The sequence below is a fragment of the Staurois parvus genome, unplaced genomic scaffold (assembly GCF_062004578.1).
Source record: "Staurois parvus isolate SC_StPar_1 unplaced genomic scaffold, SC_StPar_1.0 ptg000054l, whole genome shotgun sequence".
NCBI lineage: Eukaryota > Metazoa > Chordata > Amphibia > Anura > Ranidae > Staurois > Staurois parvus.
Genome location: NW_028317850.1, coordinates 988,016 through 1,006,596, shown reverse-complemented (window position 1 = coordinate 1,006,596; position 18,581 = coordinate 988,016). Strand labels below are relative to the sequence as shown.

The 18,581-nt window shown below is 40.3% G+C and overlaps 1 protein-coding gene across 1 annotated transcript in view; it reads right to left on the bottom strand.

Annotated features, from left to right (window-relative positions):
• The window catches only part of ADAM10 (ADAM metallopeptidase domain 10), a 233,465-nt gene that overhangs the window by 128,812 nt on the left and 86,072 nt on the right, over positions 1 to 18,581 (bottom strand). The window contains exon 2 of the mRNA XM_089667687.1: positions 12,000 to 12,150. Within this exon, the coding sequence (XP_089523813.1) occupies positions 12,000 to 12,150 (151 nt within the window). The remainder of the gene's footprint in view (positions 1 to 11,999; positions 12,151 to 18,581) is intronic.

Sequence of the window (18,581 nt, the reverse complement as noted above, 5' to 3'; positions counted from 1 at the left end):
GGCAAACGCTTAGCAACCGCCACTAAACCACGCATGCGTCGTTTGCGGAGCGTTTGCCGAGCGTTACTAACGCCCCACAAATGCCGGATCAACGCTTGCCAAACCCTATAGGGGCATTTGGCAAGTGTTGGTAAAACAGCCAAGTGTGAACGAGCCCTCAATCACTTACCTTGTCCTGCGCTCCTGCGATGTCCTTCCTGCAGTGTCCCCAGCAATGTAATCTGGTGGATGCCGGCATCTGTCATCTGGGTTCCGTCCCGTGCGAGCGTTGGGACGTATGGGGACGGAACGGCGGGAAATTTGAAAATGACAAAAAAGTGACATTCACTAAAATCACATAGTAAAACATTACTGTATCAAGCCATTTCACATACATTTTGTCCCTAGTGCTTTGTCCTGTGCCCTGCCTGCATTTTTACTGTTCTTTCTGCCTGGAAACTGAGAAATGTCCATGGCGTCCAAAAAGCGTCCCTTTATGTCAAAAGCGGTTTTAGACCAGCTAGAGAACAGCGATAGTAAATCAGAACTACTTGCAGAATTGAGTGATAATTATTTGTGGGGAAATTCGTCAGACACTGAAAACGATTTTGCGACTTTGCTCAGGGATGTGCGAACTTAGCGCTAAATTTCAAATTTCAGTGTTTTTGGTTTGATTATTTAATTAAATTTATTATTATATTTTTTTATGATTATTTATTAAATTATAATTTATGATTTTGTGTTTCAAGTTTTATCCTACCCGGGATGTTTACTAGACTCTTATTCGGACAGATTTCAGTGAGTTATTCCTAAAAATGACAGGCCTACAGTAAAAAAAAAATACACATTTCCATGCAAAAAAAAGTACCGCTTTGAGCACGGAAATATGGACATAATCAGACCGCTAGGGAGGTTAAACCAAAAAACACTGAAAATGTGGGGGGGGGGGGGGGGGGGAACAAAACATTTTTTCTTAGTTTTTGTTATAAAATTTTGTAAATAAGTGATTTTTCTCCTTCACTGATGTGCGCTAATGAGGCTGCAGTGATGGGCACTGATAGGTGGCACTGATGGGCATTGACAGGCATCACTCATATATGGCACTGATAGGCAGCACTGACTGCCACTGTTAGGTGGCACTGACTGGCACACTGATAGGCAGGACTGACTGGCATTGATAGATGGCACTGACTGGCACGTGGCACTGTTCAGCACTGACAGCTGGCACTGCTGGGGCCACACTGATCATCAGGGCACACTGATCATCAGTGCCCTGATGATCAGTGTACATGTCCCCTGCGCGGAATGCCGACAGCTCGAGAGGAGAGAAATGCCGATAACCAGCATTTCCCTGTTTACATGTGATCAGCTGTGATTGGACACAGCTGATCACATGACCGAGCCGACATCTTCGGCTCTTTCCGTGGATCGGTGATCTGCTGTCTCCGAGGGACACAGATCACCGCGCTGCGCGCTCCCTGAGCCGCGCATGCGCGGTGAGAATGGGAGGACGTCATATGACGTCCTCCCAGAACAAGAGAACCACCTTGCGCCCGTCATTGGACTATATGGCGGGCGGGAGGTGGTTAATTTAGCAAAAGCCATACATTTATCTAGAAGGATTAGCATCTCACATTCTACAGGTGCATCTCTAATTAGAATGTCATCAAAAAGTGAATTATCAGTAATTCAATTAAAAAAGTGAAACTCAGATTCTTTACACACAGAATGATACATTTCAAGCATTTCTCTTAATTTTGATGATTATGGCTTACAGCTAGTGAAAACCCAAAACTCAATGTGTTAAAAAAAAAAAAAAAAAAAAGGATTTTTAATACATAAATGTTGGCTTACCGAAAAGTAAGTCCATGTACAGTGTAGTATTCACTCACTTGGTCGGGGCTCCTTTTGCATGAATTACTGACTCAATGTGGCGTGGCATGGAGGCAATCAGCCTGTGGCACTCTTATGGAAGCCCAGGTTGCTTTGATAGCGGCCTTCAGCTCATCTACATTGTTGGGTCTGGTGTCTCATCTTCCTCTTGACAATACCCCACAGATTCTCTATGGGGTTTAGGTCAGGTGAGTTTGCTGCCCAATTAAGTACAGTGATACAATGATCATCAAACCAGGGATTGGTACTTTTGGCAGTGTGGGCAGGTTCCAAGTCCTGCTGGAAAATGAAGTCAGCATCTACATAAAGCTGGTCAGCAGAGGGAAGAATAAAGTGCTTTAGAATTTCCTGGTAGAAGTCTGCGCTGACTTTGGACTTGAGAAAATACAGTGGACCAACACCAGCAGATGACATGGCTTCCCAGATCATCAATGACTGTGGAAACTTCATACTGGACCTCATGCAACTTGAATTCGGTGTCTCTCCACTCTTTCTCCAGACTCTGGGACCTCGATTTCCAAATTAAATACAAAATTTACTGCTATCCGAAAAGAGGGCTTTGGACCACTGAGCAACAGTCCAGTCTTTTTTCTCCTTAGTCCAGGAGAGACAAGGAATGCGACAATTGTAGCTCATGTCCTGGATACGTGCGTGCGGGCTCTTTAAGCACTGACACCAGCCATAGTCTACTCCTTGTGAATATCCCCCAAATTCTTGAATGGCCTTTGCTTCACAATCTTCTGCAGGCTGCGGTTGTCCCTGTTGCTTGTGAATAGCCAGCTTCTTAAGAAATGACCTTTTGGGACTTACCTTCCTTGTGGAGGGTGTCTAGGACTGTCTTCTGGACAACTGTCAAGTCAGCAGCCTTCCCCATGATTGTGTAAACTACTGAACCAGAGACCATATAAAAGGCTCAGGAAACCTTTACAGGTGTTAAGGAATTAATTAGCCGTGTGACACCATGAGTCTACATACAATATTGAACTTTCACATTCTAATTTTTTGAGATACTGACTTTTGGGTTTTCACTAGCTGTAAGCCATAATCATCAAAATTAAAATAAATGCTTGAAATATATCACGGTGTGTGATGAATCTATATAATATAGGAGTTCCACTTTTTGAACTGAATTACTGAAAAATAAAAACCTTTTGATGATATTCTTATGGAGATGCACCTGTACAATGACCAGAGATGTATATCCTAAAGCAAAATATGTTCCATAAAGACACCAAAGAATAGTAGATTGAGGAGAATGTTTTTTTTTTGAGGCAAACACTACAATTGTCCCTTTAAAGAAGAAAAGGAGTCTCCACTGTGTATTACAGTCTTTGGAGTGTCATCCAAATATCTGTGTATGCATATACTGTGATAACCAGTCGTTTCTACATGAAACCAAAAAGGTCAATTAAAAATTACATCTAACTACCTCAATCCCTCACTACAAAGCCGTACAATGAAGAGTTCAGAGGTTTGAAACAGAGCTGAAAGTGGACTTCCTTTGTATTTGGGGCAAGTTAGGCCTACGCAATTTTCTTTTATATCAAAGCCGATGTCCACAGTGACAATACTATTCATCCATTCTTTGACAGATCACAACAGAATGTATTTATTCACGCAACAAAGATACAATATACAGAACAAAGATGTTCAAGGCCGAAACAAGAACACAAAAACAAAGCAGTTCTTGTAGTTGTTGCAATGCTAAACAAAGCTGTGTATTCGCAAGAAAGATTTCAATAACACCAGCTGAATACAGAGACATCAAATATTACATTGAGAAAAGTATAATCATTTTCTCAGCATGTACAATAAGTCCTTTATATCATGGGAAAGGTAAGGCAACACCACACTGTAATGGTTTTCGAATCCTTGCCAGAGTCAGGCGACACAAACTGCTTACAAAAGAAGCGCCTTCTACCGCCCTTCCCTGGGGCTACACGTACAGATGAAATTCTAGCACACAGATAACAGGCTCTCCGAGGCAGATCGCTTTCAGCCTCAACACAATCCATGGACTTTTTTCAAAGCCAGTGAATGCAGTGTGAGGACCGTAAAAGTTTGATAAGGGTGCATGGAAAAAAAATTACTATATATCCATTTTAGGACCAGGCCTCTACTGACACTGTACGTGTGTGTTTTTGGGGATTCTAAGTATTTTCTAACATACATTTTTACATGTAAACACACACACATATATATTTGGGATGCACAGATATACCGGCAGCCGAAATGTATCGGCCGAAAATAGTGTTGTCACTGATCTCTGCTCAGAGTGGCAGGGAGAACTGAGTGATCAGCGGTGTCTGATCCATAGAGACAGCAGAGGACAGATGCAGCTTTGGTTCGATGCTGCAACCACCTAGGTAAGTATGAAAAGGAAAAAAAAAAAAAAGCCCTCCACTGCCAGGACGACAAAAGTAAAGCCCTAACTACCATCATGTGCTTAAATTTCACATGGAGCGACTAAGACGTGTGCTGCGGGGCCGTGGAGGTGCATATATTCAGTTACACCAGCAATGATTTCACAGGAAAATAAGGATCTTTATCTGCATGCCTTGGTCTAGTGATAATCTTGTCCTTTATTTACAAAAATCAATGAGCATCAAAAGCTGATTTTTTGGGGACCTCGTTACAAACTTTTCTCAAAAGTGATGCATTAACATTCCAGTAGCATGCTAAACAATCAGCTTTGTAATCCAGCCCGGTAACACATTCACCTATTAGGATGATTTATGTAGACTGCCTCAAATACAGGATTTGAGAGGCGCATAACGCTTTTTTTTTAATAAAAGACAAATAAACTAAACACACAATGGGTTCAAACTAGTTGTGGGGGGTATGAAGCTATTCTGACATTCCAGCTTTGTACTTGAGATTCTGACTGGTTGTTGGTATCGTTTACGCTCATTTTGTAATGTACAGCGCTGAGCGAACTATTGGCGCTTTATAAATACTGTATAATAATTAATCATTCAGGTATCACTGTCTTGCAGAAATAATCCTGCGAGGTGACAGAATATTCGTTCGAGATGCCTGTTGGTTTATGTCAATAAATTACAAGATTATGACTATACCAGGATGTGCTGGTGAAGATCCCATTTTCCTACACTGTATGGTAGCGCCATCCACCAATTCACCACAGTACCCAGCATGAACTGTAAGCCAGCCTTCTCAAGCTTTTTAACAGAGGGGAATTATCTAAATACTTTTCTGGTCTCGGGAAAACCCTGTATTGTACCATACTGTAGCCACAGCTCACAGTACATTACTATGATGGTCCATGTGAAGAATGTTCCTTATACTTTTGGTCAATTGGGAAGCATCCTCCCCCCAACCCTCATCACCCCCTCCCATTATAGATCGCTAAAAAGATCACTGGTTTCAGTGGTTACTTATCTGAGAGGAAGAAACGGTTCACTGCTCAAAGCACCCCCAGCAATCTCTGGTGAACCTTAAAGTGGTTGCAAACCTCACACTGTATATGAACAAAGCATATCCCTCTACAGTGTGTTCTTGTCTGAAGAGCACTAAGTGTAATTTCTGTCTGCTGCTTTGTTCAGCATGAATCACTTCTGACAAGTCTTACTGACATCAAGAGATACAAAAGGTGACAGGGAGGGAGCTACAGTGCACAGCCTGCGATTGACAGCTTCAGCTTTGTTCCTGTGTAAAGGGGGGGGGGGGTCTCTTCCCTCCAATCAGCTCTCAAAGTTCTCCCTGGACTAGAACAGATATAGAGGAGAGAAGACTGCAGATGTGGCTACACATACAACCCCAATTCCAAAAAAGTTGTTGTGCTGTGTGAAAAACAGAATGCAATGATTTGCAAAACTCATAAATCCATATTTTATTAATAGAAAACATCAAATGTTAAAACTGAAAAACAATGTACCACTTTAAGAAATATGGATATTTAGAAATTGATGGCAGCAACACATCTCAAAAAAGTTGGGACAGAGCAACACAGAGCCGGCAAAGTAAGTGGTACTAACAAGAGATCACTATAAAAATATTTTGCAACTGATTAATTAGCAACAGGTCAGTAACATGATTGGGTATACAAAGAGCATCAGGCTGTCTCAGAAGTAAAGATGGGCAGAGGTTCACCAATCTGAAAAGTGGTGTAAAAAAAAAAAAAAAAAGAAACGTCAAACAATTTCAAAATAATGTTACTCAATGTAAAAATTGCAAAGACTTGAAACGTATCATCTACCGTACAGAATATCAAAATATTCTGAGAATCTGGAGAAATCTCTGGGTGCAATGGACAAGGGTAAAATGTAATATTGGGCAGCACAGTGGCCAAATGGTTAGCAATTCCGCCTGGCAGTACTAAGGTCGTTGGTTCGAATCCCAGCCACGGCACCACCTGCCTGGAAGTTTGCATGTACTCCCTGTGCCTGCGTGGGTTTCCTCCAGGTACTCCAGTTTCCTCCCACACTCCAAAGACATGCTGGTAGGTTAATTGGATCCTGTCTAAATTGGCCCTAGTATGTGTATGGATGTAAGTTAGGGACCTTAGATTGTACACCCCTTGAGGGTTAGGGACTGATGTGAATGTACAATATATATGTAGAGCGCTGCGTAAATTGACGGCGCAATATAAGTAACTGAAATAAATAATATTTTATTTCCATCATCTTTGGGCCCTCAGATGGCACTGCATTTAAAACAGGCATGATTCTGTGATGGACATCACTGCATGGATTCAAGAATACTTCCAAAAATAACTGTCTGAACACAGAGCTTTACCTTGCATTTTTGGATGGCACGGTGATCTATCATGCAAAGAAGAAGCCACACCTGAACATGGTCCAGAAACACTACAGTCTTCTCTGGGTCAAAACTCATTTAAAATGATGTTGCAAACTATTCTGTGGTCAGATGAATCAAAATTTAATATTTTTTGCAACCATGTGCAAAACATCCTCTGGACTAAAGAGGAGAGAGACCTTCCAACCTGTCACCAGCACTCAATTCAGAAGCTTGCATCTCTGTTGGTATGGTGGTGAATTAGTGCGTATGGAATGGGCAGTTTGCACATCTAGATAGGCACCATCAATACTGAAAGCTATATCCAGGCCTTGCAATATGCGATTTAGCATTGTTCTGCTGAAATATGCATCTATGACAACCGCATGGTTTCATAGTAGAGTCTGGGTGCTTAACTGTCCTGCCCGCAGTCCGGACCATTCACCTATTGAAAATATTTGCAGCATCTTGAAACGAAAAATATGACAAAGACATCCCAGGACTGTTGAGCAGTTAGAATCCATCAGTCAAGAAGGAAACTACATTCTTCTCCCAAAACTCCAGAAACTGGTCTCCTCAGTTCCCAGATGTCTACTGTTAAACGAAGAAGAGATGCTACTCCGTGGTAAACATTGCCGTGTTCCAACGTATTTAAGATGTGTTGATGCCATCAATTTCAAAATTTCCTTTTTTTATGGTATCTTTTCTCAATTTAAATATTTGATATGCTTTCTATTGTGAATGTGGGTTTATGAGATTTGCAAATCATTGCATTCTGCGTTTATGTACATTTTATACAACACCCCAACTTTTTTGGAATTGAGGTTGTCCCTGACCTTGCTAGTCAGCTGGTCACAATGAATTATTCCTGACCAACTGCTACAAGAAAGGGAAAAAAAAAAAAAAAAAAAAAAAAAAAAACACAAAAAAAAAAAACGGCACTAGTGTGTCTAATCTGTGCTACCCCAATCCTTCCGTGAGCAGAAACGTGTGCATTAGTCAGATATAAAACATGCAAGGTTGCAGATTTTGGAATGATTTGATGCAAAAAACCTTTCAGCAGTGAATTTGTGTATGCATGCCCAAACACCATCTAAAGTTTAAATGTTTGTGTTGTGACCCCCTCTGGATACAAGTTTAATCTGATAAATTACCTTTTCTAGGTTTACAAGGCGACTAATTCTATTTTAACAGGTGATCAACAAACAGCCTTCTGCAATACAGATCACAATAAATGACCAACTTTGGTGAGTTCAAAACTACACAAATCCAAATGCGCTACTTAATAGATGACTGCACTAGACATCACACATTCTTGACATTAAAATGTGATAGTTACAATGACCAGGCTGAGAAAACCATTTGGGATTTGGGAGCTATTAGGGCTAATGCATACAGAGCTTAAAAACATCACTGGTAAAAAGGGTGTTGATCAGCGTTTTGTTTTCCAACCTGTAAAATTACCTCTATGTAAGCCTGTGTGTCCATGCACACAGACGTTTACAAGAGTTAGAAGTGTTTACAGACTGGTGGTTTCTTTTTTGTTTGTTTTTTTCCAAAAGGTGCATTCAGGAGAAGAGCCAAAGAGCAGAAAAATACACTAAAATGCACCTTAACGCATCCAGCGTTTGAGCGTTAATACATTTCAATAGTCAGAATAAATATGCTTACCAACAGAACGCATTAACACTCAAACACTAGACGCTCCTAAACATGTGTGCAATACGCAGCTTTAACTGAGCTTATTAAAGCTTCACTTAAAAAAATTAAAATTGGCAAAAAAAAAAAAAAAAAAAGTGCATTTTTGTTTATTTACTTTGGAGCCTGGAAAACATTGCACCAGCGATCAGCCGATCACTGGTGCCATGCAGGACTCCTGCAAACCTATCAGTGCATCTGTGTGCTCATATCTCCTACGGGCAAGCAGATACACTGACAGAAAGAGTCAACGGACTACCATAGAGCTCAACAGCGCTGTGGTAGTTTGAGAACTACAAGGCAACAGCTGCGAAATCAGAACTCTGAATGAATGACACAGCTGTGTGGGCAGAGCCCCGCACAGCTGCGACATTTTCAAAAAGTGCCAACTGAACTTCTCCCTAAAAATGAGTGGAACATGTAACATGTTCCCAAAGGTGAACTTATCCTTTAACCACTTGCCGTCCTGAGGATTTACCCACCTTAATGACCAGGCCTTTTTTGCTATTCGGCACTGCACTATTTCAACTGGTAATTGCGCGGTCATGCAATGCTGTACCCAAAGTTTACATCCTTTTTATCACACAAATAGAGCTTTCTTTTGTTGGTATTGAATCACCTGTGGGCTTTTATTTTTTGCGCTATAAACAAAGACCGAAACTTTTTGGGGGGGGGGGGGAAATATTTTTTACTTTCGGCTATAAAAAATATATAGTAATCTCAAAGTTAGTCATAAATTGAGGCCAAAGTGTATTCTGCTACATGTTTTTAGTAAAAAAAGCCCCAATAAGTATATATTGGATTGCTTTGTGTGAAAGTTATAGCGTCTACAAACTATGGTATAGATACTGCAATTTACACCATTTTATGTTATGCAGTGCTGAACTAGTTTAACTGACAATTGCACGGTCATGCAATACGGAACATAAATTAATGTTCTTTTTTTTCACACAAATAGAGCTTTCTTTTGGTGGTCTCTGATCACCTGTGCGCTATTTATTTTTTGCGCTATAAACAAAAGAAGAAAAAAAAAAAACGCAATAATCTCATTTGTCATAAAAAATATCCCAAAAAAATTAAAATTTTGTCATAAATGTAGGCCAAAATGTATTCTGCTGCATGTTTTTAGTAAAAAATTTCAATAAAGTGTATATTGATTGCTTTGTGTGAAAGTTAAAGCATCTACAAACTATGGTATAGATAAAACTAACAGCTTTTAGTTTCCGACTGTCCATTTCTTTAGGTGCTAAGGGGCTCTACGGGTCTGTGTGCGAATTCTTGGTGGCTGCAGGACACTGCTTGTGCTCACCACTGCACCAGCTTGTACTGCACTTATGGGACTTGCCACGGAGCACCTGGCTGTCAGTGACTGCTTGTACCGCTACAAAAAGAGATCAGGCTTGATTCTGTGAACACTGCAGTTTTGTGTGCAATTTACCAAGTGACAGTGACCTACTGACACTGCACTTACTGGGGGAAATTAGGGGGGGTAAGCGTAGGGGCTAAATGCAGCTGCTGGTGCTCATCCTGCTAACGCTGCGTTTTTGGGGACACTATACTAATGTGAACGCTGGTATAGTGCTGATCTGATCAAAGATATTTGGTAGGAACTGACTGTGTCACCGACATCTCCAGTGACACAAATACAGTGATCAAAAAAACAGCACTGACACTACTTATAGCACTGGGCAGGAAAGGAATAACAATGAGTGATTATCAAAGAGGTAACTGTGTGCTGGGAGTGTTTTACTGGTGGGCGAGGGGTGTGTGCTTCACTGTAAAGCACACTGCTCTGGATGGCTCTGCTCAGCCATCCAGAGCGGTATGCCCAAACTGACAGAGAGGAGGACTGTTGATAAACAAAGCAGCCCTCCTCTCTGTCGGTGATCCTCGGCAATCACTGGGTGCAGGTGGGTAATCACCGGCCGGGAAATGGTGATTCCACAGGCCCCCTACCCGGAAATGCAAAATCATGTATACATACACACATGTGATTTTGCGCACCTGTGCCGCCCTGTAGAAGTATTTCTGCTATAGGGTGGTCAGTAACTGGTTAAGCAGGATTTTTCCTGCCAGGAGTTCAGGTGTGCAAAGAGGCTAAACAGATACTTGGTGCATGAGGCCTTAAAAGAAAAAAAAAAAATAGGTTTTGTTAAATCCTCAGACAGAATTCAACTGATCTTTTCAAAGCCATACTAAATCTCCAAAAGCCTAAAACTACAGGTTTTGTATACAATTACAAAACAAGTACAATGGAACATTATATTTTCCCATCTAAAATGATCCCTTCTTCCATTAGAGTGCATTTTATCTCATTTCAGAATCATGTGTTTTAACTTGATAACACAATTTGATGAAGCCATTTAATGCACTGTAATAGACTGCTTAGATCTGTCCCATTCAATATTGTTGCAGGTTACAAACGTCACACGTTCCTTCAGTCTGTTTGTGCCGATACTGGCTGCATAAGGCACGCTGGGAAGAACAGAGGGGTTATTTTTTGGGAAGTATTAAAGTTATACAACAGGTAAAGCTTTTTTTTTTATTACAGTATCTTGAGCATAATAGAGACTAGCCAATATGCAATTTGCAGGCTCCTATCAAATAAGCAAACTGATCAATACTCTTTAAAATGATTTAGCATTTAGAGGGCAAAACACACCCACAAAGCAAAAAAAAAAAAAAGGGAAAAATATACATGTGTATAGGTAGAGGAAATAATTTCATTTGGCCCCCTTTTGACAGGTTCCTAAAGCAGTATTGAACCTAAAACCAAAAATGTCAAATATTGCAGTTTACCAGCCATTAGATGTAGTGGTATTAATTTTCTTTTTTGTACCCCAGGTGATCTGGCCAGTAACACACTCTTAATACAGACACCACTCTGGGTGAATGAGCACAGTGGGCACATTTGGACAGCAGCATTATCAGTCAAGCAGGAGAAGAGTGTTAAATGCACTAGCAGATTTAAATACAGTAACAAACTGAAGCTGAACCCCAGCTAGTCCTTTATAATCTGTTACAACAAACTGTTTTTTCTATTGAGATAGGAACAATTGATTCTATTAAGATAAAGATTTTATATAAATAAAAGCTGACAATTTTAAGCACCCCTGCTAGTGTTAAGTGTTTGTCTCATCCTATAACTGCAAGAGAGAATACGCTTTTGAAAAACAGACTTACTGGCAGGATCACCAGATGAAAATATAAGAAAGCAAGCCTAAAAAAGGAAACAAATGCAACCATCACATCTAAGAATTGGAAAGTTGCAATATAATTTTTTTTTGGGGGGGGGGGGGGGGTTAACAACACTTTAGAAAGGTAAAAAGTGAGTTCTAAATCAAACTGGAAAGAAATACTAGGTGCACTCATGCAGTCTGTCATTGCAGACCATTTATCAATATACAGCATCTTTGCATTACACTGGAGGAACAGCATGGAAAATACATACTAAATGCCATTTCATAGGCTGAATATTTTTCACTTGGAACATTATGGTAATTTGCAAATAAATAGCTTTATTTTTTCAAATACATTCTTATGTTAAAATGAAATCTCAAATTTATATAAAAACAGGAAACCCTTTAACCAAAAGGATCAAAGTACTACTGCAGGTATCCACTTCCAGAACCCAAAGTGTTGAAATAAAAAAAAAACACAATATCAGCGCTTACCTGCCATGAGCATGAAAATCCAAGTGTACAAACTGATCCTCCTGGGATAAAGCTCTCTTGGCACGTTGGTGTTTTTGGTGTAAGGAGTCTGTGTCATAAGTTAAACCTTCATAATGCCTAATGTAATTATTCAACGGATTCCCGTATTGACCTGAAAAACATAAAAGTCACAAAAATAGGTCAATAGTATGTCTCAATGTACACTATATAGCCATGTAACGATAAACACATTTTCAGTGATTTTTATGATACAGAAGACAATGAATAGGATGGTCATTGTTGGGCAGCCAGAACATCACCAACAGAAGGCATCTCTTAGCATTTCTTCAGTTAGCAAGATTTACAAATACGGGATTATGAGCATTCTTACTACAGGTAATCTAAATTAAAAACTTCCTTTCTATTCTTGACTAAAGACAAGATACAGAGAACATTATCATCATGCATAATATACACATTCCAAAGCTGTGAAGTGGCCTAACATTCAACGGTCTATGCACTAGAATGGGATAATACTAGTCCTAGGTGGGTATCGTTTGTTGACACCTAACTCAGTTTTAGCCTTCATGTAACAAACTTGGCATTTCTACTTCTGTTGCATTCTCTACAACATTAGCCCCGGTTCAACAGAAAGTTAACGACACCCCAAAAGCAGGTAGCAAAGGCAATGCATTTGCCTAAACCAGAAAGCATGGGTATAAACACCCACGAGAGAGAGAGAGAGAGAGAGAGAGAGAGAGAGAGAGAGAGAGAGATCGTGTGACTTCACTGCAAGTCGCACGTTTTTAAAGCCAGCCCTTATGTGAACGGAGGGTAAGGAATGCTAAAGTATCCCCTCTGGCTACACATAAATTGTGATAATATGGACTGAAAAGGACACTTTAATATGTCACAAGTGATATTGCAGCTTGCTGAGAGCTTGTTCATGGCAAAAGTTCAAACAAAAAGATCAAGAGTACTTGAAAATCTCTGTACATTCTGTTCAGCCAAAGTGCAATCAGAAGTATAATTTGATTTGCCTTCTTGGTCTGGTAAAGAAAAAGTTAGAAAAGGACAATGATTGTTTCCATCTCCCCAACCTACCAAAAAAAAAAAAAAAAAAAAACACTACAGAAAATAGTTGCACGATGGCATCTAAACAATATAACCGCTTCCTTTAAAATATCACAAGAAAAAAAAAAAAAAACTACAGCTTCAAAAACCGCTTTTGTTTTATGTACCCTTTCACCGAGGAGCACTGCCCCCATTTTGCGCATCAGACTGCCAAATCAGTTTTGCTATTTTTCCTCACCACTACAGACGTTATGGTCCACACATTCAGGTATTTCCACTGTGTTGTAGTAACTGTTTTGAAAGGGCTGCCAATGCACCACAATGCAGGTTTTAAGGCTACATTCAGATGACTGAATAAGTGCAGCCAGGAGTGGCTGCTGGCAGGAACCAGTATCAGTTGTAAACACTGCATGCACATACTATGTGAGGTCAGTAGCAGCTGTCAGCAGTAGTTACATTCAAATATAGCCTCCGATTGACCCTGGATGCAGTCAATGTACATCCAGGGTCGACAATGCTGCAGAGTTTTGGCAGCACAGAAATTGGCCGCAGGTAATCAGCTAGTTTGTATTTGGCCATAGCACAGAGTGTTGCTGCGTTTAGCTGCATAAAACCAGCCTCTCTCAACCAGGGTGCCTTGAGGTTTCTTCAGGGGTGCCTTGGCAAAATGTCTAAAAACTGCTCAAAACTTGTATAAAAGCCAGCTGGTGGAACAATCCTGCCTTTTAGTTACACAAAGCCACAGGTTTTCATTGTGCACCATTATGACCTTCTAGTTGCCAGAGTCCTGACAACTAATGACATCATTAGTTGATAAGGTGGATGTTGGCTTCCTGCACAGCATCCTAGTTTGATCCTACTCTGCCCCTCTCCATCAGTGCTGGGGGTCACATTAGCTCAGTGATGGAGAAGAGAAACATCGAATACTAGTCAGTACCAGTGTGCAAAAGTGTATTTGCTTTGGAAGAATAAATCACCTCTAATGTTGGGTGTCCTACGTGTGGATGTTGCTGCATTGTATAAAGCTATTAGAATAGTTTTTCACATTTTAGAATGGGATGCCTCAAGATTGTCCATTATTTTAAAGGGTGCCTTGACTAAAAAAAGGTTGAGAAACACTGTGTTAAACACAACAAAGTAGCTGCAGATATTCAGTTATCAGAATGTGGCCTAACAGATCTGTAGCAATTTTTTCAAAGCAGCACACAACAAACTGATTGTTCACAGTGTGTATTGTGATCCACTGATAAGGTGTTTTGGGGTGACATTCAAAATGAACAGCAATAGGAAGTGCCCCCCACCAAAAAAGAAATTATGCTTGAATAAAATAATTTTTGGCAGCAAACAGCTAGCATCACGTGTTACTAGGTCACAAGAGTGTGAAAAGGTCCTTAATGTGTTACTAAACCCAGGACCCTGCATTCACTATATCTAGTCTTCCACAGTACACAGAACATGGAAATGTAATTATTTTAGTAAATATAAACTCTGCTCAATACCTTTTCTCAGCAGTATATAGCAATCTTGTGACTTCTATCAGTGTTTAGCCGAGCACTGGTTAATCTTGTAGGAGGAGTTTTCATTCTCCTCCGACAGTCCTATGAGGCTGCATGACCCCCTGCCTGGACTGCGCTCATTGGCCGGTCCTGATCACATGCACCCTCCCAAAAAAAAAAAAAAAAAAAAAACCACACCTCTATCAACACACACCAAACAGAGCATTTGCAGACTTGCTACTGCTGCACTGTGCTATGGAGGATGGATTGGGGACAGTAAAATGCGAGGATCAGAGAAGAAAGGATCAAACATCTTTTTTACACAATGCGGAGGATTAGGTTCCACAGGGAGTACAACAAGCATGCTTTACTGCATATACAGACAGATTTTACTGTTGTGGGTTTATGAACACTTTATGGTTTGAAAGGATCTTTAACAAACATTTAAAACATTTCTGAAAACCCAAGATCCGCAGAATCCTGTTGATTTTGTCCATTCCATGATAATTACACAAATGTTTATCAGTACAAGCCAACTGCGGCTCCCCAACAGAGAAAATTACATGAGGGGTGAATTTAAAAAATTTAAAAATGCTTTAAATGGAAACCTGTGGTAGAAAAAACCAAAATAAAAATAAGCAGTCATCTAAACAATATCCCTAATAAAAATGCTAATGTTGCCTAGCGATGATGCTATTGAGTCACAGGCCTGGAACATGTATGTAGATCAGGAGCTCCAACTTGACTGGCTGCAAGCTTGTTCCAGGCCTGTAACTAAGTACTGAATCCAGGAACAGTCATAAAACTAGCATTTTCAGAACGAGGTTCAGAAAAGACGGCCTACATATCTTTCCCAGTACAGGTTTCCTTTAAGCTCTCAGTTCCTGGTCTGAACTTCTAAAGAAATCATTGTCCTAAAGGAAGGACATCTGTTGTTTTTTCCTTATCTTCTTGTAGCTACTTGTTCCTTTGAGAACATCCCCGTAAATGGATTCTAATGTCCTCTAATCTTTTGTCCCTCCGGGTCTGATCCGGCTCTGTGTATTCATTTATCTTTCATGCATGACAGCTTTTCTTCATCTGTATTCTTCTGTCACTTTTCCGTACTTCTCCAAATGTTTCTCACTTCTAAATATCTGCTTTTAGATTTTGAAATGCTGGAATAGCTGATGATTTAACTTACAAGTGCATTCCTTCAGGGTAATGGAAAAGCCAAACAGAAAAACATACAAGAGGTCAGTACATTTCCCTGAACTTTGCAAAAATTTTGCTTGTCCTGGTGTTGGACTGTAAACATGTGGTCAGAAAACCATATTAACCTAGATGGGCCGGCCAGGCTTCATGAGCATTATGTGTAGTGACAGGGTAGAATTAAGCAAGGAAGGCGTTAGAAGAATTAGAGAAGCAGAAGTGATTGGAGAGAGAGCAAGACAAGTGTGCGAGGAATGACAGGAGAGGTGACAAGCAGAGAAGAAAGGATCCGGGGGTCAATGTCGGCTACAAGGAAACTGTCCTTTCTAGTCCATCTGGAGCTGTAAAACTACAGCATTAGTGCCTATTCACCCATAACATTCATTAAATTTCATGAGAACTGAAACACATTCATTCATGTACTTCACAAACTTATAATCATGGTTTTGCCCAAAAGTTCAAATTTACCACCAAACAATAATGAAATGTAGCTTTTTCATCACCACCCTTCATTTCTGGATTTACCTGTATGTGTTATTGTGCTGCTCTTCAGACTTCATCTGAATAACCTTCAGAACCCTCATTAACTGGTGTTAAAATCAACTTCTGTAACAAAGATTTCTGTGCAAAATTACAAGATATCCAATGCCAAGGTTCATACTTGCACGTGGATTATGAATTATGGGTCCTAATATCACTTTTAATTTCTACGAAGACAGAACATAGGAAAAGAGGCTTCTAAGTTTGGACTAACCTCTAAATTTTATTTTTTTAATGAAAAGGTTGGGGGGACAGTAAAACCCCGCAGTTGAACCATGCTTTCACCAACCCCCCCAACCACTACCCCCTTTAACTGCAGAGGCAGTGGTCTGGGATGTACATACGCTGTGCCCATGATCATTTGCTTTGCAGCCACTGCAGGAATTATACCACCTGTCACTTTTAGTAGGCACTATGTGGTTGTGGTGGTTGTGGTGCACTACTGCAGGATTTAAAGAGGTTAAAGCAGATGGCAAGGAGGCAATACAACACCTCTTCACCATCTGTTAATGCTCTCTAAAGAGCATTCCAAACACAGATCACTCTTCAGAGAGCAAAGCACATGCGAGTCTTTAATCTAACAGAAAATCTAATGGACTCCTCAGTCTATGCTATACAGCACTGATGGATGAGCCCCCCTGCTGGACTATTGAGATCCAAAAGACAGCAGTGGAATACACAGATTATGCAAACAGTTTGAATACAAAACGCTGTTCTTTCAAAAAATTTCGGCCCAGCTCCTTCAGCTTCAGGAGGGGGTCAACAGAGCAACCCATGAAGTGCATTTTGACCGGTTCATCAGGAAACAGAAATCCGCAGTGTATGGCAGCTTAATTTATGGGAAAAGTAAAGCTTTGTTTTAGGCCTAAAACTCTCCATTTACCACTTTTGTGTAAAAATAATAATGAAGGCTACAAATCAACAATAAGCTAATGGTTGTATTTTAGCAGCAAACAGATGAAAACCAAATTACTCTGAAAAGTATGTTCAAGAAACGAAGATATTCCTTCTATGAAACAAATTACACTGCAGCACAGTGGCTAAGTGGTTAGTACTTCCACCTAACAGCACTAGGGTCGTCTCAACCACAGCACTGCCTGCACGGAGCTTGCATGTTCTCCCTGTGCCGGCGTAGGTTTCCTCCAACACCCCAAAAGACATGCTGCTTGGTTAACTAGCTCCTGTCTAAATTGGCCCTAGTATATGTGAATGTATAATACATATGAAAAGCATTACATAAATATACAGTGCTACACAAGTACCTAAAATAAACAGCCAGTCCACATCCATTATATTTACATAGAGCTGCCTTGTGGAAATCAAAGGCATTATAACTTAAATGTGTACATACTTGTCCTGAAGAAGAGTAGAGTAATCAGACATGCGAGTTGTTTTATTTTACTGAATAATGAATCCTACAATTAAGCTTTGTTCTTTAATATTTCAAAGCACTACAAAGCTGTTTTTATAAATGACGTACAACCAAACAAAAAAAATTTGCAAGCACAATGTTTGATTTATCTCCAAGTGTTAATGGTTTGTAGCGCCATTTTCTGAAGAGACAAGAACTTTGGAACACCAGTCAGTCAAACGGCTAAAACACACAGATGTAATACACGTGTTAAGTGTATATCAACTTTAAAAAAGAAAAAGAAAAACAAACACCTCAACAAAGGCCATCTCTGCAATGCATACACATTTCCCCACGTTTTAGTCCTTTCACCTTTGGCAACATGTTACACTCATTTTTAGGGTAGAACATGCAACATGTTCCCACTTCCGCAGGCCGATCCCCCTCCCAGTGATGCAGTATAGGGAGAAGTTCCCCGTATAAGCTGACACTTTTAAAAACAGTGCGGCCATGCAGGGCTTGCCCACAAGGCTGCGTCATTCACTTACAGAGTTCTGTGAATGAATGAACTACAAAATACCGACAGCCTTTGCAGATGTTGGCTTGTAGTTCATCGATTCTTCCGGTCATTGTATCTGCTTGCCCATACGGGATGTACAGACAAGCAGATACACTGACGGGTCTGCAGGAGTCCTGCATGGTACCACCGATCTGCTAATTGCTGGTGAAATGCTTTACAGGCTCCCAACACAAAAAATGATAGATGCACTTTTTTTTACCTGCAACTATTTTTTTTGGTCAAAAAGGTGAACGCATCCTTTGAAGACTCTTAAAATAAAGTAAATACAGTCAGTTCTTAAAGCGGAGCTCCACCCAAAGGGGGAAGTTCCGCTTTAAGAACTGTTCCCCCGCTCCCCATTAAGGATTGGCACCTTTGGGGAGCGGGGGTGG